This window comes from Alligator mississippiensis, chromosome 4 (assembly GCF_030867095.1).
Source record: "Alligator mississippiensis isolate rAllMis1 chromosome 4, rAllMis1, whole genome shotgun sequence".
In the NCBI taxonomy this organism is placed as follows: Eukaryota; Metazoa; Chordata; order Crocodylia; family Alligatoridae; genus Alligator; species Alligator mississippiensis.
Genome location: NC_081827.1, coordinates 219128442 through 219154134, shown reverse-complemented (window position 1 = coordinate 219154134; position 25693 = coordinate 219128442). Strand labels below are relative to the sequence as shown.

Here is a 25693-nt window from a genome sequence, read left to right as displayed (position 1 = left end):
TTTTTGTATCAGCGTGATTGGATAGGCAGACTTCTAATTAATATGAAATCAGTTTTAATGTTTAACAACCTTCAGAAGTGATGAGGGCCAATATAAATACAGACAGTTTATACTAGCAGCAAGATTCCAATGCATTATTTCTCAGTTGTCTTGATTTTGAGAGTGTTATCTCAGCACTGAAGTTTGAGACAACCATCAGCATATGAAGTGGCAAGGAATAAGGTTCTATTAAATAAGCATGTAAGGTCAGCTTTCTGAATATATTTAGAATATATTTAGACACCTAACAATGCACATGAAGGGATTCGGGTGTTTTATTGTTAACATTTAAGTATCTGGACTTCATGGCTGTATCTGCAGCCTTGAATTACGAATTTAGATTTCCTCTATAGAGCATGGGGAATGTTAGGTACCTCAGGGTGGGATTTACAAATCAACGTGCTGAGCAGGGAGCTGCCCAAGATAGCCAATAGGGAAATACTGAGTTTGGGGGTGTCTTATATCTTGCCCTTATACAGGACTTAGGTGTCTTACTCTGGGCAGCATTCTTCTTCAGCCCAGTGGATTTTCTCTGCTTAGGATTCAGAGCCCTGGACTATTTCCTGGTGTTAGGGGTATAAACCTATCTTTCTAGACACAACCAGATGATGATGAGGAGATACCATCACCTATTATATAACAGGCTACAGCACTAGGGAACAACCTTTGTGGCAGGTGTTACAAATTAGCCCCACATAACACGTATTAGGGCCTGTGTGTCACTCAGTCAGCTGCCAACTTTTAACTTTAACTAGTTAAAAAAAAGGTTAACTTTAACTTTTTTTAAAGTACACGTTAAAAGTTTAAAAAAAAAACCTGAAAGCTGGCTTTCTCAGAGTTTTTCCTGACAAAGCCACTTCCTAGGACTTACATTGAATGATATTTCTTTATTGAAACTCTAGGACTTCTTGTTTGAGAGAGTAGGGTGCCTTCCTATGCGAGATGGTCGTTTGAGAACTACAAATCCCAGAGTGCCTTAGTTCACACTGGCATTTTCTGTGCATTTGCAAAAGTCAACAGGGCAGCCAGTTGGCTGCAGGAGATGGAACAAGCACAAGCAAGCAGAGACATTGATCCCAATAAGAGTGGGAGCAAGTAGTGAGGATGAAGCAGATGATGACTTTTTAAATTTTAATGAAGATCAGAACCAGCAGCCCAGGGCCCAAGAATTTGAGCATTACTTCTCATCTGTGAGAAACTTAACTGAGATGTCACCTACTATGAAAAACTATTCATTTGTTATAACACAAGCATCTCCTCATCTGCCCATGTAGAGCGATTGTTCAGTAGTGGGGGCTTAGTTTTGCAAGACAGAAGAGGAAAATTGTCAGACATAAATTTTGAAATGCAGCTTTTGCTGAAGTTCAATAAGCATGTTTCAACAGTTTCTGCTTTGCAACTGAACGTTCTTTTTCTCATTTAAACTGATTTTCTCATTTCAGTCTAATTTTGATTTTCAGACACTTTCATTATTTCTAATTCATATGTATTTCATACCCTTTTGTTACTTTTTGAGCAATACAAATTTAACAACAGAGGTTTTCTGTGGAAACAGCTTTCATTTGTCACCTGGCCATGAATATCTCCTTTTTGTTATTCTGGTATACCTATATGATGCATTGACTTTTACAAAGTACTTCACATGGAGAGGGTGAGAAGGATCTAACATTACATAGGTATTGGTAAATTGTTATTCTGAAAACTGTATGACAAGTATAGCATTGTTTTCAGGTAAAGCAGGGTGAGTTCCAAGTAAATTAATGTGCTTCTGTGGGCTTATGGAAAAGAAACCCACTCATTGCATTTAACTTTTAACTCAAGTTAACTTTAAAGGCCGCTAACTTTTAACTTTAACTAGTTATATTTTTCATAAACTTTTCCCATGACTGTAGGCATGTAAGTTCATTTTGCAGATCTACAGTCTAGGGTCCATCTTAAAAGTTTCCAGGTGCCTTAGAGCAGACCCAGTAAACGACTTAAAGCCTACAAGTTAGGTTCTGCAGTGTCTAACTTATATGTAGTTGGTCTCTGCAGTCCCTGCATGCCTGACACAAGTAGTTTTGGTCTGTGGGTTACCACATTAGAAATCAGTGCATTAGTTTTTATATAAATATGGATTGTTATTTAAACAGGGTCATTTTCCACTGAAAAGTGACCTTGTAAAAGTAGGGATGCATATGAATTGTGACTTCTGATTTCAATAGCAAATAGACTTTATCTGTGAGCAAAATTATGGACCAGCTCCTCAGCCCCCTGCTGTGGCCCAAGGGCAGTGACTAATATCCCTGGCAGACAGTTGGGGATTCCAATTGTGCTGGGAAATCCCAGCCAGCAGGGAGCTGACTTCATGTCACCTCCTTTTATATTTTGGCTCTTCTGAGTAGGTGGTAAGTGTGGAGCATAACCCCACTGATGTAAATGGTGCCTGGTGGGCTGTTATCAATTGTGGAAAATTATAGCAGCACAGAGGAGTAGGGGAACACAGAGACAGTTTAAAGCTTCTCTCATGTCCTCAGCTCTAACAAGGAATCAGTCCAAAGATTTTTCCTAGCCCACCATATGGCCATGTTCTTCCTGTGTCATTCATTGTCAACAGTCATACAGATTCTTCAGGTTGAATCAGGCCCTCAGTTTTATCTGCTCAAAAATGCATTCATCTTTAGTTGATTGCACAAATGTTACTGACGGCACAATTGAAAGACAATAAATTTAGCTAAATGTATTTGAGACCTAAAGTGGCCTGGAAAATTTAATATTACTGGCACTAGCATTTGAGATGGAAAGAGTCCACCTTCAGTTTGAAAGCTGGTCAGGTTTCTAAACCAATTTCCACTCTTTTCACTTACAGACAAAGTAATATTGATATAAAATCAGTGAAATTCACTCAAATGAAGATATCTGTACTGCCACTTATACTTCACCTTTTAGCACAGAACTGAAAGCCAAAATAGTAAGTATAAACTCAGTAGTTGTAAAGCACATAATGATAAGCAGCTGTATGGCATTAAACAATTTTGTAATCTCAAACACCCTTTCCTTCTATGCTGAGCAAATTTGAACCCAGCCAGATTCCTGCAGCTACCACTGAGCTCTATAACTTTCTTTTAGTTGTATTAGGTTTCTCTATTATCATTTGCACTGGAGGAAATAAAAGTGTTTGAAATCTGAAAACTACACTTTGATTTTAGTCAAGACAAAAATTTTCATTTCAGGTGGTTTTGTAACATTTCAAATTATTGACAGTCTAGTAGCATTTTAAATAGTGAAAGGAAATACATTATCCTGAGCTTTGGGCTATCGTTGGAACAGAAATGTTGCTGATTAAGGAATCAAGATTTGACTCAACAAAATTGCGCATTATCTGCATTTACAATTTCATATGCTGCAGGTATATTACTTGTAGCATGTATCAAAATATCTGAACTGGGATGGGCCTCCTCATTGAACTCACATAAATAATCTTGTTGTATTAGATGGCTTTATATTTTATTAATGCAAACAAAGGGAGTATGGCTTGACTCATTAGCTAGAAGTTTTACTATGAGGAGGGATTAGTGATGGTTATTAATCCTAATATAATTTTGAGTCATCCTGCTGGTTGAAACTATTCTGCGGCACATATTTAATGTTGCATATGTAATGTATAAAGCTTTGGCTCTTTTAATTTGAGTCGTCTCTTGCACCTGTACCAAGTAAAATCAAATGAAAATGCTCTTCACTTCTATCACTTTTACTTGGCACAAATATAAAGGACTGCACTAGGTACAAGGCAATGGAAAGTAGGTTTGTATTTTCAAGTTATAATCTATTGCAATAGCCATACTAACTAGTGTGCGGTCTTCGTAGTTTACTAAGTTTTCTCTCATTGTGGATTTAAATCAGGGAAAAGAGTTATCATGTACAATCTAGCTAGAAAATACTTCCTTCTCCATGGAATTCTATTAATTAATTCAGACCAATAATGTTATAATACATTTGAATTGAATTAAAAATAGTAGCTGGGAATTATTTTAGTCAGAGCTCTGAAAATAAAAAGTCATCCTATCATTTTCTACAATTTCACTTCTATAGGAAGTGATCCTATTCATCATTAAACTTTCTTACTGGCTCTAACAAAAGGCTGCTCAACATTTGGAAGTATTTAAGCTATGAATTATTTTTTTTCTAATGACCCAAACAAAATCCTAAAACAGATATTAGTGAACTATGGATATACTTGACTTCAGATTCTAATCTAATCTTTATAACTTGGCAGTGATTTAACCTGAAAACCAGCAAGATACAGTGTTTTGGGTTTAATTGAATTTTCAGGTTCATTTGAGCTGAAAAAAATCAGTCAGACTCCAAGACGAATAATAATGGGGAAATAATGCTTCTATAAATGTTCCAGCAAAACAAAAAAACCCAAATGTAATATACTGTTGTTATAATTTAGGAATGAATTCTTTCTAAAATATCTTTTCATGGAGGGCCAACTACTGCTTTCTGCAACTGTAAATCAGGATAGCTTTAGTGAAGTAGAATTAATATAGATTTCCGCTGATCAAGTTAAAGTAGAATTTTCTTTCAATTATATTATCATTAGTAAAGTGGCTTTTGAGGACACAAAAATATATTACATATATATTCAGAATGCATGTTTAACATCTAGGCAAGGGAGAAGGTTGCTTTAGTTCTTTGGACTGCATAATGTAACATATTTTATCAAATAACAGTGCTGTAAAACTTTATAACACACCCACACAAATACAAATATTTACATAGCAAATATGAAGGCAAATATAAACTATATTTGCACAATGTATATATCAGTGTATATGTGTGTGTGTGTGTGTATGTATTGTGTACATATTATATATAATATATGTGTGTATGTATGCATATATCAGCACCCAGCGCTTTGCAAAAACAACATTTTGAATGATGACATTATTTTAGCTGAGAACCATGTCACTGACTCTATTGAGGCATGACATTTCTACCAGAAGAATCAGTGCTTTCCCAGTAGAAAGTCCCAGCATGCCAGTGTTCGTTCAGTTTCTCACAAATGTGTCCTATCCACGAGAAAGATCCTCCACCGTGACACCTGCAAGATCTTGCCTGTGAGAATTTATCTCACTGGAATGAACAACTATCTGCTCAACTCTTCTGTAACTGGGCAGAATGATGCAGCAGCTTACCCTGCGTCTTCTCCAGGCCAGGAGGACTCTGGTCTGGTGAAGATGGAGGGGCATTTCCCTACAGCTTGACTCCTTCTAATCAGGTGAGAAGTCCAGCTGCAGCTTCTTCCATACTCTCCCCAGACAAGGGGACCTGGGAAATGTGCTTTCTGTGAAAGGTATGGGAGCTGTTCCCTGCAGTTGGACTCTTCTCGTGCTCAGGAGGAGTCCAGCAGCCATTGCTCTCCTAGCCTTCCCCAGACTGTGACCTCAGGAACCCCAGTCTAGAGAAGGCACATGAAGCAGAGGAAGAGGGATGTCTTTGGGCTGGAATACCTGCATGCTCCCTCTCTTGGGAAGATTTCCCAGAAATTTGCAGCAATAGAAATGAATGCCTGTCCATGGCCACTATTTATTGGATAAGTCAATTCAGATTATTCATAAAGGGTAAACAAGAAGGCAGCCACCTTAGTAAACACTAACTGTACAATACAAATTTAAAATGATACAGCTTTCCATTTTCTTTTTTCTTTTCTTTTTCTTTTCTTACATTTGGGATAGCATTTATTTATACTTCATATGCTGATATATGCAATAAAAATAGTAGCAATCTTTTTGCAAACAAGCTAACAAAATTTATTTGCTACGTTTTTGGTTTATAACCTGAAAATGAAGTCTTCCCATGCATAGAACTCTTCTTGAAAAACACAAACACTCTGTGTTTGAACAAACTGTAAGATTAGCTAATACTGGAGATGATGTTTCTATACTAATAGAAGAGGATTCATGAGAAGGACTGTCTGACTTTACTTAATGTGGGAGGAATAATTAGAAGGAATAACTTCATATTCTGTTAATTTTTCTATTGATCTCAGTGCTAAATGAACATCCAGGCATTCAGAGGTTTGATTTCTCTGGAGGTCTGCTGATGCAGAGCTCCCTTCTTGTAGACCAACTAGGATTTTCCTCCTAAAATGAATTTTTATGACAAGCTTACGTATGTGTGACACAGAGTTTGTCATACCTAGGAAATACTGCAGGCTGAACACTTACAAATATTTCCACAGATGTTAGCTTGAGCATGCCTATGTTGAAAATTACATGTGCTGATGTAGCAAAATGGCCAGTGTCATGGAAATGTTATATAGGGCCTCTACCAGACAATAACCAGCTACTTAAGTCTTAAGCAGTAACCCAGTCACAAGTTAATGCAATTAATGGTGTGATAAAACAAGGAATAAACCACAAAGTTCTTCCACAAACTGGGGGGATGATTCCCTTTATGCAATGTGACCAGGCTGACCAGGGCTCCTAGCCTTAGGAGCAATTGGGAGTCCTTGACTCCCATGGTCCCTGAGGCTAGGAGTGCTGATCAGATGATAAGGGTGGAAGGTCTGGTCCTTTAATATTTTCTTAACGTCATTTTAATTGTGTTTGTAAAGTCTATTTCACTTAGCTTTAAGGAACAATGGTTTTTACATAGCCATATACAAAATTGCCTTCTCTACTATATCACAGAATAGTTATATATTTTCCACTGTACCTTCACTTGCGTGACGGTCCCTAAAAACGTTCTTGGGGTGGATGTTAAATCCTTCTATATCATGTACTGAAGATGCTCTTCTTATACTACATATGCTTTCCTTCGATCTGGAATGCGTTACTGGAGTACTTGTCTGTATCATTTCAGGGTAAAGTCTGTCCCATTGCCGCTTAGGTGATGAATGGTCAAGAGGTCCTGATATATTAACCAAAGGAGAACATTTACTAGGCTGTATCAGTGCTTTTGTATCATCCGCTTCAGAAGGGCTACAGCTTTCTTTTGTAGGGGTTTTAAAGTGCTTCATAGCCACTGAGTCATCACTGTGCTTAGATGAATCAACTATCACTGCATCAGGGTCTTCCTGTGGTAAGGACTGTTTTCTGTATGTTAAAAGTCTCAGTCCAGGTAAACGGAAACCGAAGAGCTTGCCTATATAGAAATATATATAGAAAAATTCATTACTAAAAAATAATGACTTGTTATATGTATTTTTATTCTCTCAAACATCTTTACTGTTAATAAGAACACCAGCCACAACTAATCTTATGAACAGAATGTACAACTTATAAAATATGTATCTGTAGGTTTACATTAATCTTTTTTGATAGTTTTATGCTTCAGTCAAACACCAGTTATTTGTGCTCAAAAGCATCTTCATGCATTTCACAGGTCAGACTAATGATTTAATAGTCCCTTCTGACTTAAAAATCCGTGAATCTATCAAAGACTGATATAACATGAAATTGCTGCATTACTTGGTAACCGTATCCTTAAAGGATACTTGTAATATTTGTTATCTGCTAAATTCCATACAAACTAAAATTTACATTTGCTGTTTCATCCAATTTGATTTGATCTATAAATTAAATTGGAAAGATATTCATCCTAATTTTACAGAAAGGAAAATGAAGTTCAATTTCAATTTTATCATGATCCCACAATGTTATGCTTATACATTTAACTGACTCACTTATCTTGCTAGACATTTAAAAAAAATTAAAAAGCCAAATTCTATCCTCAGTTGAACCAATGCAATGCAAATATCTTTAGTTCATTTGTGCAGAACTGGGTCTAACTGGATTTAGTGGGCTTAACTGGGTCTAACATTGAATCTCATGGTAGACAGTACTGAATGTTACAGAAAATTAATGAAGCTATACCGCAATAGAAATTTCAGCAGCTAAGAGAGAAAGCATACAAATGGAGCGATTAAAGAGAATATTTGATGAGAGATTTTAAAAATAATTCAAATAGAAAAACAAAAATAGTTTTTCAAGTACTATGTAGCCCAGCTGGCAAATGGAAGAAGAACTAAGGCCTTGACATATAGATAATGCAGCAACACAGGTTACCAGAAGAGCTGATTCAAAAAGCAAGAGCCATCATGAAAGAAATGAAGTGATAAAAAAAGTCAAGTTTACAGGTAGAAATAGTTTGACTCATATCCATCCATCCATCCATCCATCCATCCATCCATCCATCCATCCAATTTTAGAATTGTATTTTGCCAACCGTTACTATAGTAATTCAGGAGTTTGCATGTTAAATCAATGCAAAAATGTTTTCCTAATGGATTTCCTAGAATTTCTGGTACTTCCTCCCCTTTTTGAGGTTAAAAAAACCCCTCTGTTTGTGGTAGGGCTTTAAATTTTGATTTTATTAAATCAGTTTTAATCACTGATATTTGTTGTTAGGCTAATTTTTAGTAATTTTTAGCACTTTAGATTTATGTGCTCATGCTTTGACTAATTGAGAGACAGAATAGTGAAATGTTTTGAGATATTTTGTCTTTTAATGATGTGTATGCACAATAGCTAATGCAGAGAACATGATGGCTCAGCTTAGCTACTGAATTTTTCAAACTTGAAGAGCTATACAGTCAGTATTTAGTTTCGTATTTAATACATTTAAGTCAGATTTCTCTACTTCATGGGAAATCCCCCGCACACCCAGATATAAACTATACACTAAAATCTCCATTACCCCAAACAAGAGACAAAGATGATGTGGACAGCAACTGGAGATTTCATTTTTCAATCTGCAGAACAGGATTCAATAACAGTGTACCTTGGGAGCTATTTTGAAAGCCTTCTAACTTGGTTCTCCTAACATATTATGTATACTTGAGTAAATTGCCTACAGTTAAAAATTAGTGAAGTATATAAAAATCATTTTATAGCATTTTTAATGCACATGAAATTGAGTTACAAAACAGCTTATAAATCAATTTTGCAAGCTTATTTCACTGAAGGTCAAACAATTACTACAATTTTTTTTCATCAATTACATTACACTCCTTTAATATACCATTCATAAGACTTCCTGGCATTAGATATTGTTAAAGGCTTTTTGCTGGCACTCTAGTTTAGTCATATTCATGGTGTTGCAGATGGTCTTTTCTGCATCACTAGGTTAATATGACCATGTTCGACTGCATTACTGATTTAGCTGTCTAACTGTAGTTCAGCTGGAAAGAATACACAGTGAGAATTTTGCTCATTGCTAAGACTTTCAGGCATGAAATAGAAAACCCAAATGAGTATCTCTTTGTTATTCCTCTTTCAACTGAAGGAGAGTGTCTCAAAGTTAAAGTCCTCATTTCCTGCTTTTTAACTAGACTGTTCTTTAAAATGGGAGTATTGTGGCTCATCTTTAGTATATGGATAATGAGCCATACAGTGTGCTGAATGTTCAGATCCCTTCTGCAATACTGCAGCTGAAGCTATCAGAAAGCTCATTCACAGTTCATCTGATTTGCATCAGACTTTCTTACTTAGTTCAGTGATACAACATAACATGATGCAATATTCATGGCTCCAGGCTAGAAGTTTCAGTCTAGGCAAAAGTGTCAGTGGGAGCTTTTCCAATATCAGAACTATGGGATCAGGTCCCTTTTTTTTTTTGTTTTAAACTGGGCAGTTCCAGTTTTAGACTTACATGCTGACTGAGCTAATTTTACTTATATCACTGAAGAGTTTCAGATGTAGCCAATTACTTCTGACTTTACTGGGAGTAGTAGACTGCATTATGCTTGAATGCTTAACATTTGATAAGAATTACGTTTAGATCACCATGTTGCTCTTAGTGCTAAGTAAAGAGCAATGTGCAGCCGTTGTATCCCAGGAGCTGACCTGGAAATTAGCTATATGCCAAGTCACAATTCCATTCCTGCCACCCCTTTCCTTACCTACACAATTTCCTCTCCCAAGTAACTGTCTAATGGCCTACACTGGCTGCAGATTCATTATTTCTCCATGCTGTTAGCTGAGCTATCCTAGGTTCTGCTTAATGCCTGCCCTTCTTTACAGGTTAAATGTGAGATTACACGTTACAATTGGACTATATTAAAAACACTCAAAACTTGAACGATCACACATTAAATGTATTGTTACACATTTCAATTAGCACGTGCTAAGGAATTTTAGGCTGCATTAAAGTTAGCATGTGTTGTGAGCAGTCGCATGTTAAAGGTTAATACCCTCTCTAATGTGCACTCCTAGAGGACTGGTGAGCAGGTACGTGACTAGGACCTGCAAAGCTGTCAGTGCTTGCCCTGCTGGTTGGCTCTCTATGGCAGTGCAGGCTCCGGGATTGGTGTCCCACTAGAACCTGGAACCCCCTACGCTGCCAGCTTAGACCAGGCCCCAACATTTCTCCAGGCCATTTTGGGACTCCCCAGTCCCCCCGGCCCCACCAGCCCCACTGGGCCAGATCAGGGCATTTCTTGCCCCCTGGCCTGGATCAGTCCCTCCCACCTGCTAGTCCCTCTGACCTGCACTGGGGCCCTGATCACTTGCCCCCTCATGGATGCCCCGAATCTGGAGAGTGGTGGTGGCAGTGATGGTGGCATCAGACAGGTGGAGGGGCTATCAGGAGGTTGATGGTACGCTGAAGGGTGATCCAGGGACAGAGAGGTGACCCGTGGTGTGGAGGGGGAAATCTGGGTATGGCGGGTGGGGTGGGAGGCTTCCTCCCCCAGCCTATGCTAGAGAGCCAGTGAGTGGTGCAGATATGAAGGAGATGTGCATCTTCTAGCTGTGCCCTGCTTGCCAGCCTTCTAGTGGCAGGTATGAGCAGTGCATGTTAAGGAGGGTGTTAACCCTTAAAATGTGACTGCTCACAGCATGTGCTAAATTTAACACAATCTAATATTTCTTAGAGTCATCATGTGTTAATTGTAATGTGTAATCTCAACCTAAATGGAAGATGTGAGGAGAAGCAGCAGGGGCATGTTTTTCCCTCAGGCTCAGATCAGTAATATGGAGATGCTAAGCAGAAGAGGAAAAGGGTATCTGGTATACGGTGACCACACCTATGCATGCGCTTATCTGTGGAGTTGACTAATTAGCTGTGGAGTAAAGCATCAGCATGAGATGATATTAGGCCAGAGTAAACTAAATGATGCTGTGCTAAGATAGTACTGTCAGGAACAGTGTACAATGTTATATTGGGGTAATTTACTATAATTAAATGCAGATGTAGATGCTGCTGTGGGTGTAAATTCCACCTGACTCCTGCCGCGTGACTCCGTACTTTCAGCACCCTTGTGCCCTAGCTCAGGGGTTTTCAAACTTTTTTAAGGTACACTTCTGGAGGAGCTCGGGGGCGGGGGGTGGTGGCCGGACACAGAGTGGGGGGTGGGGGGGTGGGAAAGGGTTTGCACGCGGTGGTGTGGGGTGGTGGATGGTGGCCACCACTGCCATGTGTGAGCTCCCCTCCACCTTGCATCCAGCCAGCCAGCTGGCACCTGTGTGGCCCGCAGAGGGGAGCCACTGCCCTTGCTCCCTCCCCCCCTGCAGCCCTGCTCCTGGGAGGTGGCAGCATGGTGGCGCTCCATCCCCACCCACCCACACATACCAGCTAGCTCCTTTCCAAGTACCCCCAGGGGTACACTTACCCTCAGTTGACAACCCCTGCCCTAGCCAGCCCCTCCACTGCTTGGCAACACTACCCATACCCCAGGGCTTAGTGGCCCTGGCATTAACTCCTCTGCTCTGTCTCAAACTGCCTGGGAGTAGTTTACTCAAGCTCAAACTGCTCTGGAATTTATTGCTTCAACTTAATTGCATGTGTAGATGTACCCTGTGAGTCTCTAGAGTAGACACAAAGGGCAAATGAAGTGCTTGCCTGTAGTCTGTTTCATAAGAATTCTGGCTATTTCCCTTCAAATATATTTATTGGAAATAAAGGCACATTATTTTCCATGCTGAATTTTCTATTTTACCCTTTTCATGGCATCACATGTGAAAAGCTGGAGCTCAAACCTAAAAGCATGTTCTATATGAATTAAAAAATGCCTGATTTTTTTCATGGAACCTACAGGGTCCATCTACATGAGATGCTAAGTCGCTGTAGTGATGTGCTATGAACACATAGCATTGGAGGGCACAAACCGTGATGCCACTGCTATGTTGCCATAGTGACAAGATCCCTCACTATAGCGCATTGCTATGGTGATGTAGCTGCTAAAAATAACCATGTGCTGCCAGGACGGCGGAAGTAACTGCTGTTACTGCATCATCATTTAGTACTTCCTAAAGGGACAGTACTTTAGAAACTACCTTTAGGAAGTACTAAATGACAGCACAGTAACAACTGTGCCACGGGGGCATGTGTAGATGTGCCTACAGTCACGCACTGGAGGAGAGTGTCCTTATGGTTTGCACCACTTACCCCTTGCCCAACAAGCTATCTGTGCTACTCTGGAGCACTGCTTTCTGCCTGACTACATCCAGCCATTTTCTGACAATAAGCCATATTAAAAGGCCTCCTAAATGATCTTTCATGTGCAAACACATTTTGGGAGAGATCCATTGCTCCCTCCAGTGAAAATAGGTTTACATCTTTTGAATCTAAGATATTTAAATCCTTTCAGCCATTTCAGGATGGCTCCTTCTATAGTCACAGAGTGTGACTAGAGATTACATCCTTCTATAGTCACAGAATCATTGAAAATGTGTTTCAATTCTATTTCTGTTTAAGAAGTCAAATAACTTTAGAGACAGAACTCTCCTTGGCTCTACATAAGAAATTACAGTAGCCCTACAGTCTCAGGCATTAAGAGAAGTGCTGAATGGAAATATATAAAGTGGATCAAAGGGCTTTATTTTCATGTTATGAAAATGATGAGGTTAGTGTCATGTTTTAAATTAAAGGTTGTATATCAACTTATGACTAAAGCTACTTGGAATAAGGATTTTCTGTTTCCTGAAAGAAATGGAAAGTTTAATTTTTGGTTTTCATGACAACTAAAAGACAAAAACTCAAAAAATTTCATGAAGCAATATTCTGGAAAAAAAAAGTTCAGATTAACAGTATTACTTTGCTTTCATACATTTGAAAATTCAACTTCAATTTTGGCTCCTTTATTCTGATTTTTTTACATAAACTGAAAAACATTTTGAAACAAAAATAATTTTGCAATGAATAATTACTACTTTTCTTTCAGGCCAAAATGTTGAAATGGCATTATTAATGAAAAATGCCCTGTAGTTTTTAAATGATATTTTTTTTCAATGTGTAAAATTTTGTAAAAAAAAATTTTTTTTTCAAGTTTTATTCCAGTAGAAAACTATTGCAATGAGCATTTTCCAGGTAGCTCCAGTTAAAACTTTTGTTCTACTTCTCATAGATAGTTTCAGGTATGTACGTTTTTGTTTGAAATTGAAACACTACAGCAAAAAACAGATCTGACCAAGGGTTTCCTAGGTAACTTCATGCACCTAGGTGACAAGAAATTTCTGAGCCAATATTTCATGAGATTTCTGTATCAATAGAAAAAATTGGCATCTGGCCTGAGAATTACCTGAAAATTCTTTAATATAGTTGCTCAAACTATACATCCCTTAAATTCTCTAGGGTTAAAAATGCTTATTTATGTTGATGACATCTTCATTGTAACAGAGTTAGAAAAGTGCCTCAGGCCATTTTTGTGGCAGCTTTGCTCTTTTCATTTATTTTGGTCTCTCTCTAGTTTAGAGACCTATGAAGATGATTTCTGGCAGCTCAGAAAACACCTGTGAGCTTCTTTTTGACTACTTGGGCAAACCTAATGTGGTATGTCATTCTAGTCTCTCTCATTCTTCTGGATTTACCTTTTCAGAATCCCTAGATGGATAACTCCAAGGAACTAGATGGGTTCTGGTATGCAATAAGCATAATATCATCTTTCTATCAGGTCACAGCAGTGTGACACCATACGTGATAAACTAGCATAAGTTAGGGTTACCATATTTCCAGTTCCAAAAAAGAGGACATCTGCCACATGCATGTGCGGTGGGGAGGGAGTGGGGTGGGGAGGGGTATATAACTGTGAGGGGCACTGATATGTCAGTGCCCAGGCCCTGCATATTCCATTGCCCCTTGCTCCCAAGCCAAAGCCTGTCCAGCTCTGCTGCTGCCTGTCACTCCTGACCTGGAGACCCCTGGCCCTACCAGTGCCCTCCACTCCCAACCCACAGTACCCTGTCCCCCTGGTCCATGTTGGTGCCCCTCACTCCCAACCCACAGCCCGCCCCCCCATCCCTGCTGGTGCCCTTCACTCCTGTCCCACAGCTCCCTGCCCCACATTCTAGACCCACAGTCCCCATGCCCCTCACTTGCAAGGCACAGCCCCCTGTTCCCTCCATCTCCTGGCTGCCCCCCCCTGCAACCTTTTCCCTGCAGTTGGCTGCTGCCTAAAACCCATTCCCCTCCACAAGTTGCAGTCCCACACCCCAGGGTGACCAGATGCTGCTGCAAGAGGAAGAGAAAAAGGCAGGTGCTAGGACCCTGGGATGCCTTCTCTGTTGTGGCAGAGAAGCTAAACTGAATTTGGTAGGTGCTAGGACCCTGCAGACATCTCCTCTGCTGCCAGCTGGCCACCCAGTTCCCAGCTGTAGCAGGAGCGCCTGGGCAGCTTCTTCTCCCAGTGTCTTTAGCCTCCCCTCCCAGCTCAACTGAGCAAAATCCCAGACAGTTGATCAGATTTAAAAGAAATAGCTGGACAGAGATCAGAGGATCAAAAAAGAGGACATGTCTGGGGAAAACCCTATGTAACCCTAGCGTAGGTGGATCAGAATACGTGGCTGATTAATCATAACATTTGGGACAGTATGTAAGAGTAAAGAATACAGCCTGACTGGTTCCCCCACATACACATTAATTGACTGTTTATAAGTGAGGTATAGATAGGATTCCAAAACTTTGTAATAACTAATATCCTGTCTAAGGGTTTAGATAGAAGTGCAGCTCTCCACTGTAACTGCGAATGCTTTGCAGGAAGTGTTCAAAGTTACAACAATCTCCTGGAACAAGCAGAAGTTTACCGTTGGTTCCAGTGGTGAGGGGAATCTAGCTGCTGGCTGCAACCTACAGCCAGTTTTCCCCTGTGAGGCTGCAAAGTTTTCAGAATGGGAGAGAGGGAATAGAGAAAAGGGAGCTCGTTCTAGTGGTTTCTCTGACCAGAGTTGGAGAGTGGGTTGGGTGAATTGAAGCCCCCACACCTTGGAGGGGAGGGGGCTCCAATATACCTGCCACACCCTCCAGCCAGGACTGAAAGCCTCCCAGGCCGAACTCTCTCTGCTCCCTTTTCCCACTCCCATTCTGATAACAGCTTGAGGCTGGCAGGTAGTGCAGACAGAAGTTACAGAAGATGCTTTGTTTTGAAATCATCTCATGCAATAAGAGTTCAGATTTTCACCAGATCAGCCATTTTTGATGATGTCTGCAGCCATTCATTTGTGTTTGGTCATGGTTATAAACCACTTCCTATGGCCAGATCATGCAAAAATTTTCACTTCTGTCTGTGCCCTAAAGCAAGATTTGGTCACCAGCTTTCAGTCAAATAACACTAATTCTTTTGTGGTTGCAAGAACACAGAAGAATGGATAAAGCTAAATTCTCCATTCCCTAGAGAGGTCCAGAGGATCTGCATCTGTTTCCTATTTCTGGTATGTCAAAAAGGGATGATGAGAATAACAAATGGCTAACAGTTGCCTAACAAACACCTCTGACCATCAATCCTCCAGCCCATAGATTCATTCAGCAATGCAGCTGTTCTCAGGTTTCCCCCAAAGCTGGGCAAAGTGACCTTGCAATAGGAGCAGAGAAACAATTCCTTAATGAAGGATTTTCTAATGATTGTCAGGAGCTTATTCCAGGATTCAGGCTATCAGAAATGCATATGAGTTGCCCTAGAAATTTTGTGAGGCTGAAGGAATACAAACTCAATCAAACCACAAATCTAACCAAAATCAAGAAACCCCCATTAAATTCCTCAAGCATAACTACTGTTAAAGGGGTTTTTATTCTGTGAATCAAATGGGACTCATAACCCAGAGGAAACAATTTCTTTTCAGGGAGTCCTAAGTAGTGAGTAGTTGGCTAAAGGAGCAGCAGATGTTTAAATGTGCTGTATGCAATGATTAAAAAAAAAGCTATTGCCATAGCATCTGCCTTCCCTGGAATCACCTAAAAATAGGTAAGTAAGCCATACTTTTAAAAGACTCCACTTGTGTCATGTGTCAGCTTTATCTTTGTGACCCCCACATGCCATTTAAATAGCTCAGTGAAAAAGAATGCATCTTTTATTCCCATGGGGAAAATATTGCTTTTTCTCTGTATTCTTTCATTGCCAGAAATTGAGTTAAAAATTAAAACATTTTTCCTCCCTATGAGGAAATAAATTGCTATTCAATGAAACAAAATGTCAAACATCACAATTAATATTAAGTACCCTGAGTTATTGAGCCAGCACTTTTTATTGTAATGATAGTTTTGAAATTTGAGAGAAAGAATTGATGCTATTTGTCATCTCCAATCTGCATTACCATTACCTAGATTGCCAGACTTTATGCTGCATTGTTTCTGTCTATGCAGCCAGGAAGTGAAGGCCTGAAACTGGCTTCTTTATTAAGCTATGTTTCAGAAGCTAATTCATATATCTGTACAGATGTCCACCATATGGTTTATTTCATCCTTTGGTAGATAATTTCTATGTTTTTATATCCAGGCAAATAAGCTGAAAAACATTACATTCTCTTTTGTATCAGCTTGAACTCAGCTTTAGTAGTTTAAGTGTTAGAACTATAGGCCGTTTATACACATACGTTTTGGTCCCACAATGCACCAGAGATCCTTTGCTTCAGAGCAGACTCAATCAAGTCACTGAGCAGCATTGCGTGCAGTTATATAAATAGTGAAATGCACATCAGTGCACAGAAAATGGCAGCGGTATGCTTTTGGACTAAAGCACCTTTGATATGTTTTAATTCAAAAGCATGCCGCTGCCATTTTCTCAGTGGTGTAACACATTTTGCCACTTATACAACTATGTGTCACAGTGCTGGGTGCTTTTCAAAGTGCCCGTTGCTGCGGCACTTACACATGTGAAAATGCCCATAGTTCTTACTGGCCGCATCTACACACTTACTATGCAGTAGCATGTTACTACTGCATAGTAGTGTTGCCAGGCACGAACCATGATGTAATGCTACTGTGCAGTAGTAATGAGCTACTATGCAATAAGGATCACTAGGCAACCATGCTGGGATGCTAGTGCGCAGTAACACTGGTTACTATGCAATCTTTTAGTATCTGGTTATGCAAGCAACTTATGTAGACACAGCCACGGAAATGAAAATTCAGAGGGTTTGGTAAGTGCTGACTTGCCCTCTTGGAAGATAATATAAAACTTAATAAGAGTTTGCAATCAAAGGAAAAAACCACGAGTAAAAGGATTTTATATAGAGATTTACCTGAAGAAGAGCCACTTGAAAGGTTGTTACCATCTGAAACACAATTAAACTAGATTTACAGACAGCATTAACTTTTAATACAAGTTAAGAAAATAAGCATTCAAGTGTGTGTACTCAACAAGAATTTCAGTTTTCTACACATTATATAAGAAAATAAAAGAGGTTAAAATACTGTTCTAAAAGTACACTCTCTTTCCTACTTGCAAAATTACATTGTTAAATTTGTTGTACAAATAAAGGTCTATTTCCCTTTACAAGTATTAAAATCAATAAAATATCTTTACTGGAGCAACTGAAATTAGGCTTAAGGGGGAGTTATTTATGATTGTTTAATGACTTTTATAAAGCACTTTAAGATTAAAACCTTATATGCTATTTAAATGTAAATTATGAATTATCTCATATTAAAGAGAGGAGAGCTTTGTTAACAAAAAGTAGAATGATTTGTTTGGCATCTCCTTGCAGTAAGGGACCTGGTCTTGGCTGCTTGGCATTTATTTACAGTGTAATCTTGCACATGTCACGTATTGCCTTTGTAAGGAGTAACTTCATCTGTAAAAGGGAAGAATATGCTTGCTTTTGTATGTCTATTGTGCTCTACAGAGATCTCTGGAGCGTCCAAGAGATGATCCCTAACTTGTGTGTGTATTACACAGAACAGATAAGGAAACAATCATAGAAATATAGAGATGAAATGTAAGAGGCAGTAGTTGTAATATCCTTTGTTGATATTCAGTGATCTGGGACCACATAACAATAAATAATAAAACATACACATTTTGGATCAATATCTAAAATAGGAAATCTCCCCTAATCCACTTAAATTAGGATACTTCTACCATCTCATAATTCTCTTAGCCCACAAGATAGCTTTGTTTTCAATATATCTTTTTCTTTAAGTATGAAACTCATATTTGCCATTTTGTAAATGACACTGGCATTTGAAATATTCCAGGCTATTGCTTGGTATTACAAATAATTAGGTTATGAGTTTGTGAGAGAGTCATTCCATCAGTGGCCTGTCTGCTTCTCCAATTACTGCCTTGTGATTTTTTGGTTTTTTTTGGTGTCGCTCCCTATAACCTGATACGACTTTCTTTAATGAGTTTGCAAAATTACTACCTTGTCTTTCAGATCACCTCTCAGAATTAACAGCCACTGTTACACATACCCAGTACACTCCATAAAGATAATGACAAGACAGGGAGCTTGTTAAAAATAATTAAATATCACATATTAAACGAAAAATATTGTGCAGTCCATTTAGGTAGCTAGTCTACAGTGACCATGTGTTCTTGTTCTTATCCATGACTTCTCCCCTCTATTGAGTATTACAGTCACCTGTTACATCCTGCCCTTGCTTTTGTGTAATCTCCCTAAGGCACAGATTGAATTTTTATAGCATGTTTGTATGGCAAAATGGGGATCTATCCTAATTGGAGATTCATGATGATACTGTAATATAAACAGCTAATTACAATGGCTAAAATTTCAGAATGCTTCAGTTCTAACCTGAGCCTGAGCAGTGACTCCCTTGTATTAAAGGAAATTGTATGTCCTTTTAAAAACCCAAAGAACATTTTTATTCATTTTAATGCTCTCTCTCCTATCCCTAAGCTTCTCTTTATGTTCTATATTTATTTGACTCAGAATACAAATTCCTTCAGAAGAAACCTTGCCTTTTTAAAAAAGAGTAGTTTGATATGTAGTAATCACACTAAGACAATAGTAACAACAATAATAGTTCACATAGCACCACCCATTGTAAACTACATTACAATTAGAAGTTGAAACACCATTTGATAAGATGTTTAGTAAGCGTTTAAAAAAGGTAAGCTCCCCTAAAAAAGAAATTAAAAAAATGTAAAACCATGGAAGTTTTTTAAATGTAGCAAAGTACACCAGCTTCAGTATTTCTTTGTAACTGCTTTCACATTCAAGCAGACTAGAAAACAATCTATAAAAGTGCATCTTTCAAATAGACAGACAAGGTTCCTTGGGTGAATTTGATATCTTTTATTAGACCAACCCAAATAGTTGGAGAATAGTTATTAAGCAAGCTTTTGGGTTCAAAAACCCTTCGTCAGGCTAAGGAAGTTTGTTTTGGTTATCTTAAACCTATCTAACTATAATAGACAAACTAAATCGACTTAATCAAGAATATACTGATTTAAGACTGTCACATGGGCTTCTAGACAAATTTCTTTAAAAACACTTTTCTTTTTAACCTAGTCCAACTTTGTGTGCAGACAAACCCATAGAAAGCCCTTCAGTCCTCTGATGCAGTGAATCCAATAGGAAGAGAATTCTTGTTCCCTAGAGTCAACCCTCTTGCCAAAAATCCTACTGAATTATTTTTCCTGGGAATGAAATGTTTATAGAAGCTTTCCAATCTCCTAGATATGACAGACATTTTTTGGGCATAGATTTAATTACCTTGATGACTTTCAACCAAATATTACTAACTTCTCATCAGATTAGGTGGAGACAACTCTGCAAGGTCAGCTCTAGCTTTTATAATAAAATGAATATCACTAACAATACTTTTGACTAGTATAGCTCAGCATCATTGAATTTAGCACCTTAAAGTGCTTTACCTGTTTTAATCTATTTCACAGATGGAGAAGCTGAGGAGCAGAATAGCTATTATGTGTCTTCCTCCATGTGACTACAATGGTCAATGCCTGGAATGATAATAACACACTGGGGCTAGGTAAAGACATTAAAAAAGCTCAAGGCAGAATCGATCTAAGTTACCTGGCTTTCTGTAAGAGTTTAGATTGGCAGCGAACAGAACATTTGCCCTTTGGTTGAGTGGACGGGTGGGAAATCTTAGACTTGGTTCTGCCATTCTTAAACCAATCTATGTGTGCTGAACTTCCGTTTTGCTATGGGTATAGACCAGTTTTGTGTGCTGAGCTTCTGTTCTGTTACAGGTATAGACCAGTTTCTGATCACTTATATGGGTAAAAGTTCAATGTTTGTACCTGACCCTGAAGTTAGCTAAAGAAAAGAAACAGAGAGAGAGAGAAGCTTCCTGGTTAGAATAAACTTTTAAAATAAGACTAGGTAAAAATAGTTCTTTATCTAGAAACCAGCTTGCATGAAAGTTAGAAAGAAGAATGAATGACCTAGACAAAAAATCAGTTTCTGCAACCTTGAATCTAAATTGATATTTCAAAAGAGAAGAGCCCCCAGCAGAAGAAGAGAACTATACTTAATTGTCCAATAGATGTCTGGAATAGAGGAGATACATTCACCTCTGAAGGTATAAAGTATGTTGTTTAGTAATTATTCAGACCTGAGGAGCTGACAGCTAAAGCATCCAATTGTCTTAGTTGATTGTAAGTTTAAGAAGGAAACACAGTACATCTTAAACTCTTGTACCAAGGGTTATATGGAAGTTTATATGGAACAGAGGCTGCATTTGATTTATTAGTTTAAGGAGATGACCTGAAAAAAAGTATTGAAATAGACAAGAGTGGAGAATGTCCCGTTTGTGAATGAGTGGAAATTATGTACTGGTCTAGGGCATCTACAGTAGTTTCCAAAATTCAGCTGGCCCACAGTGTAAGCATTAGTCAGCCTACCTAGGGGCACTTGGGAGAAGTATGTACAGGAAAAAAATAAGGAAGTGGGGTAGAGGATTTAAATTGAAAGGATCTATTCACTCTAATTTTGTTGTTAGTATCCTTATTTTTCATACTGCTTAACTGTCATAGGTTTTTTCTTTTCTTTTCTGCGTAAGTAGTCAGAGCTATGCCTTTGCGAACATATACCATATGCCTTTGTGGGCAATCCAGTTCAGACTTGGGTATGTCATCTAACTCCATTTCACCTATCCAATTACTATTATGTACTGTTTTTGTCAGGCCCCAGTCAGAGATCAGGGTCCCATTGTGTTAGTCACTATACAACCACATAACAAAGAGAGCATCCTTTCTCCAAGAAACTTTCCATAGCAGTTTAAGACAGTTACCAATGTGCCTCCATTACCCCTTTAATTTTTTTATTTATTGGACACACCACTGGCTCAATCCTGCAACGTGGCAAATGTACACAATGGAATTTCATAGGAATTGAATATCCTGAGCACTTTCCAGGACTAGTTTCCAGTCTTTTCTGTCAGGTCTTAATAATCCCATCAGAGAATGAGTGACAGCCTAGATTAGTTACCCTATTTTCTGTGACCTGGTGAATAACTGTTTCTTTTGTTTCTACCTTCCTGTAATGAGACTTAGTCATCTTTAGTTGTTTGTGTACCTGAAATATATTTTAATAAAAGAAAACTATTAAGGAACTCTGAAAAGAAACCTTTTGCAGAAAGAAACCTCTTTAGTAGATATTAACCCAATCTAAAATATTTTATCTTTAGTCATACTTTGTAACTATTTTGGGTGCCTGCCTTACATAGATGTATTGAACGTGTTACTGGGCTGGTTTTCTCTTCCTTCTTTAAATTAGTATTTTCAGTAGTAGGATTTTGCTTCCATCTTTTTTCTCCCAACCACTGTCCCACTAATGTATATTCCCTGTGTATTCCCATGAAAAGAAGTCTTCTGTCTGTACCTCAGGCTAAATCAGGTATGCAGATACAAATTAAATACCTTCCTTTCACAGAGCTTGCTGTTCACTTTTCTTATGCTAGTGCCATGACTGAACTTTAAATAAGGTATTTGTATTGAAAAATGATCTACCACTACAACTAATAGAAACAGTCTTTGTATATCCCCAAATTAAGGCAATATGATTTATCATAGTCCTATTTCATTATCCAGTTGATAAGTCCTTAGTTCTCTTTCATACTCATCATCCTTATTTAGTTTTTCTCACTCTTCATATTCTTTTCTCCCTATCCTTTGGTTTTCTGAATCTGTCTCCCTGTCTCTTCTAAATGTTAAGATTTCAATTTTTCCTTTATTCAACTGTGCTCATGTACCTGCTCCCATTCACCACATCCTGAATCCATCTCTGGCTGGTTTGTGCTGTTTCAACTTGGCTTCTCTCCTGAGAATTGTCTCTATCAAAGAGACATTCTTGAGTAGTGTAGCAATTCCCACATCAACCTTACAGTCCTGTCTACACAGCAAGTGATTAAGGGAAGGTAGGTCACCTCTGGGTCTTCATTATGTTTTGGTGATCCATACCTACCAGTGTGGCCTCTGAGGGTGTCTTTACATATGCTCCAGCATTGGGGGGGGAAGGGGGGAGGAGAGATTTTAATTAGAGCAGCTCTTCAGAGTTGCTCTAATTAAAGCAGTGCTCACAGCGTCTCATATATTCAGTGTCCTATGCTTGAAAATGCCAGTGGGGGTGCTTTAACTAAAGCTCATTTAACGAGCTTTAGTTAAAGCGCTCCTGTTGCCCTTTTGAAGCTTTGGGATGCTGAATACAAGTGATGCCAAGGCTGCTAGATGCTAACTAGCACACTCCAGCAGACATAATTAATTGAGTCTGCTCTGAAACTAGCACACATCAGAGCAGGCATCCAGCATGTGTGTAGGTGCCCAGAGACTCTATGTCTGTGTGTAGATGAAACAAGAGGCATGTGTGTACAACACTTTAAAGCAGGCTAAATGCTTTTGCACTGCTTTAACGGTGTTGGTGTTTGCACACGTTGGCAGTGTATTGTGCTTTAATTCCAGCTGCTGTAGGAAATTCAGTGTTGTAATGCACCTTAAATGACTTTGGGTGCAGCAAAGTAAAACTCCTTCGAGGAGTTTTAGTTTGCTGCCCCTACAGCTGCAGAGTGAAGCACCAGGCTCTGTGCAGCTCCACGGCTCTGCAGAAAGCCCTGCAGTCAGCCTGGCAGCAGCCTGGGAAAGCAGCTTTGGCCAAGAAAAGCGGTGAGCCTGATCTTCTCCCCCCTCCCCCGCCCCCTGGAGCCTGCCTGTCTGCCTGAGCTGCATGGGGAGCCAGTGCTTCTCTTCATGGCTGCGGTGCCCCCCGGGACCACCTGATTCAGGTGCCTGCAGGCAGGTGCAGCCTGGGGAAGGCCATTGCCATGGAGGGAAGCTTCATCCCCTCCCAAAGCCTAGGGACTTCTCCACTTGCTAGCAGCTCACCCTCCCCTCCCCACCAGAGAGGCAGGTAAGTCAATGGGGTTAGTGCATGACATGGGGATTTAATCAGCCCTAAATTGAAGTGGTGTTTTTTAAAATCCACCGCTTCAATTTAGGCCCCCCCATTTCATCTACACATACCCTAAGACTATACCTTACCTAGCCTACACTTTTCCACCTCTTGGCCCTTAGTTTTTATTAGTGAACCATTTAAGCATTGTCTCACAAGGAAACTCCCTATGTCTATAAGGATTAACTTATTTTGTAAAATGAGAGAGACATTTTGAAAGTGACTGACTGCCTTTTGGAAGCTATCCTGTTTAGCACCTCTCTCACTTCAAAACACTGACAATGATACCACTTCAATGTACCTATGCTGAAACTGATATTTAAAGTGCATTGATGGCAGGAAATGTTTTCCAGGACAGGAAGCTCCTTTTCTTACAATTGTTTGAATCTAACTTCAAGGGTTTTTCTACACATGCAGGTAAAGGTGCAATGGGATCTAACAAGTGATCCACACAACTGCACCTCCTGCCATGCCACATGTATACTGCAGTGGATGTGATTGTGGGACCCAGCATCTGATGAGATCATGCCTTATTCCTGGTACAGGGGGATCCTGGGATCACCATGCCAGGCTCCCCCTGCACCAGCAAGTACCAAGCTCCCACAGCTGCAGGACTTGCAGCTGACAGAACTCTTAGCCCTGGTTGCACCCCATGGCTGCTGGAGCGGAGTCCTACAGCAGACAGGACTATCAGCCTCAGCTGCACCTCACATGTGGGGCTGAGCATCCTATCAGCTGCAGGACTCTCAGCTCTGGCAGTTGTGGGGTGCCTCCGTGGGAGATTGCAGCAGTTGCAGTCTCCCAGTCATAGGGGTGTGTTGGGCACCCCTGAGATCACAGCAGCTCTAGTGTCCCAGCCATGGGAGTACAGGCTAGATGTGCAAATTAAAGCTGGATAGAAACCAGCTATGAAGTTATTACTCATTTTCCAGCAGTAACTTCATAGCTGGTTGGACCTTTTTAAGGCACCATAGTTCTTTTGCATATGTAGCCAGTCTAAATTAATGGCACAGGTAATTGCATAATAGGTGTAACATGAAGAGGGGGCCCCGAGAACTAGGGGTGTGCAAAATTTTGCCGGCTGTTTTGATTCAACACTGTTTCGACTCATTTTGAGCTTGAAACAGCAAAATTGAATTGAAATGAAAGGCTTTGAAACAGCCTCAGAACAAAACAAGACTAGTCAAAATGTTTTGAAAGTTTCAAAATGTTTCAAGTTTCAAAGCAGCCAGCAGCCCTGGCTCTCCCTGTCTCCCGCTGCCAGGCTGTAGGAAGCCAATCACAGCACAGGGGAAGAGAACTGAGCCAGCCCAATCTAGCGCAGGGGAGGGGAACTGAGCAATCAGGCTCAGTTCCCTTCCTCAGTCCCAGGCAGCAGCACTGGCTTCCCTCCTTCATCTGGCAGGTAGATCAGGGGCCTGCAGCCCCAATCTGCCTGCCAGATGAGAGAGGCTGTTTCAAGCTTCCCCATTATAGCTAATGGGCAAAACCTTGAAACAGCTTCAAAACGGCTTTACTGTTTCAATGAAGCAAATAGAACAGCTGTTTCAAATCTAAATGAAATTCAAAACAAAACGCTGTTCCATCGAAACCTTGAAACTCAAGTCGAAATGGAACGGTGTCATTTCGCACAGCTTTACTGAGAACCACATTGAGGACAGAGCAAAAGTACTATTATAGATCTTTAAAATTGTACTGGAAAATGGACAGTAAAACAAACTGGATCAAAACACCTGTAGAACATGGAAACAAAATATTTTTGGAGGCCTATCATGTTTTCTTGATTGGATTTTAGTGGTAACATTTTAAAACACATAGTCTTCGATTGAAATGAAGTGGATCAAAACCAAAGGGAAAATAGAACTTGGAATGATTACATTACAAAGACAGATATGTGAAGGCATATTCCATATGTAAATCGTTACTTCTAATATATAGTGTAAATATTATATAAATAGCTGTAAAACAGGTACCATGCTGTTATCAGTAACTATACATATTTTACTAGTTTTAAAAAATGGGCAATATATTGTCCACAATTATACCTATACAACCCTATTGCCATCAGTGGGGTTATATAAAAG

At 39.4% G+C, this 25693-nt stretch overlaps 1 protein-coding gene across 1 annotated transcript in view; it reads right to left on the bottom strand.

Annotated features, from left to right (window-relative positions):
- Nucleotides 1-25693, bottom strand: part of KCNH7 (potassium voltage-gated channel subfamily H member 7) — a 384959-nt gene that overhangs the window by 133755 nt on the left and 225511 nt on the right. The window contains exon 4 of the mRNA XM_059727333.1: nt 6742-7170. Within this exon, the coding sequence (XP_059583316.1) occupies nt 6742-7170 (429 nt within the window). The remainder of the gene's footprint in view (nt 1-6741; nt 7171-25693) is intronic.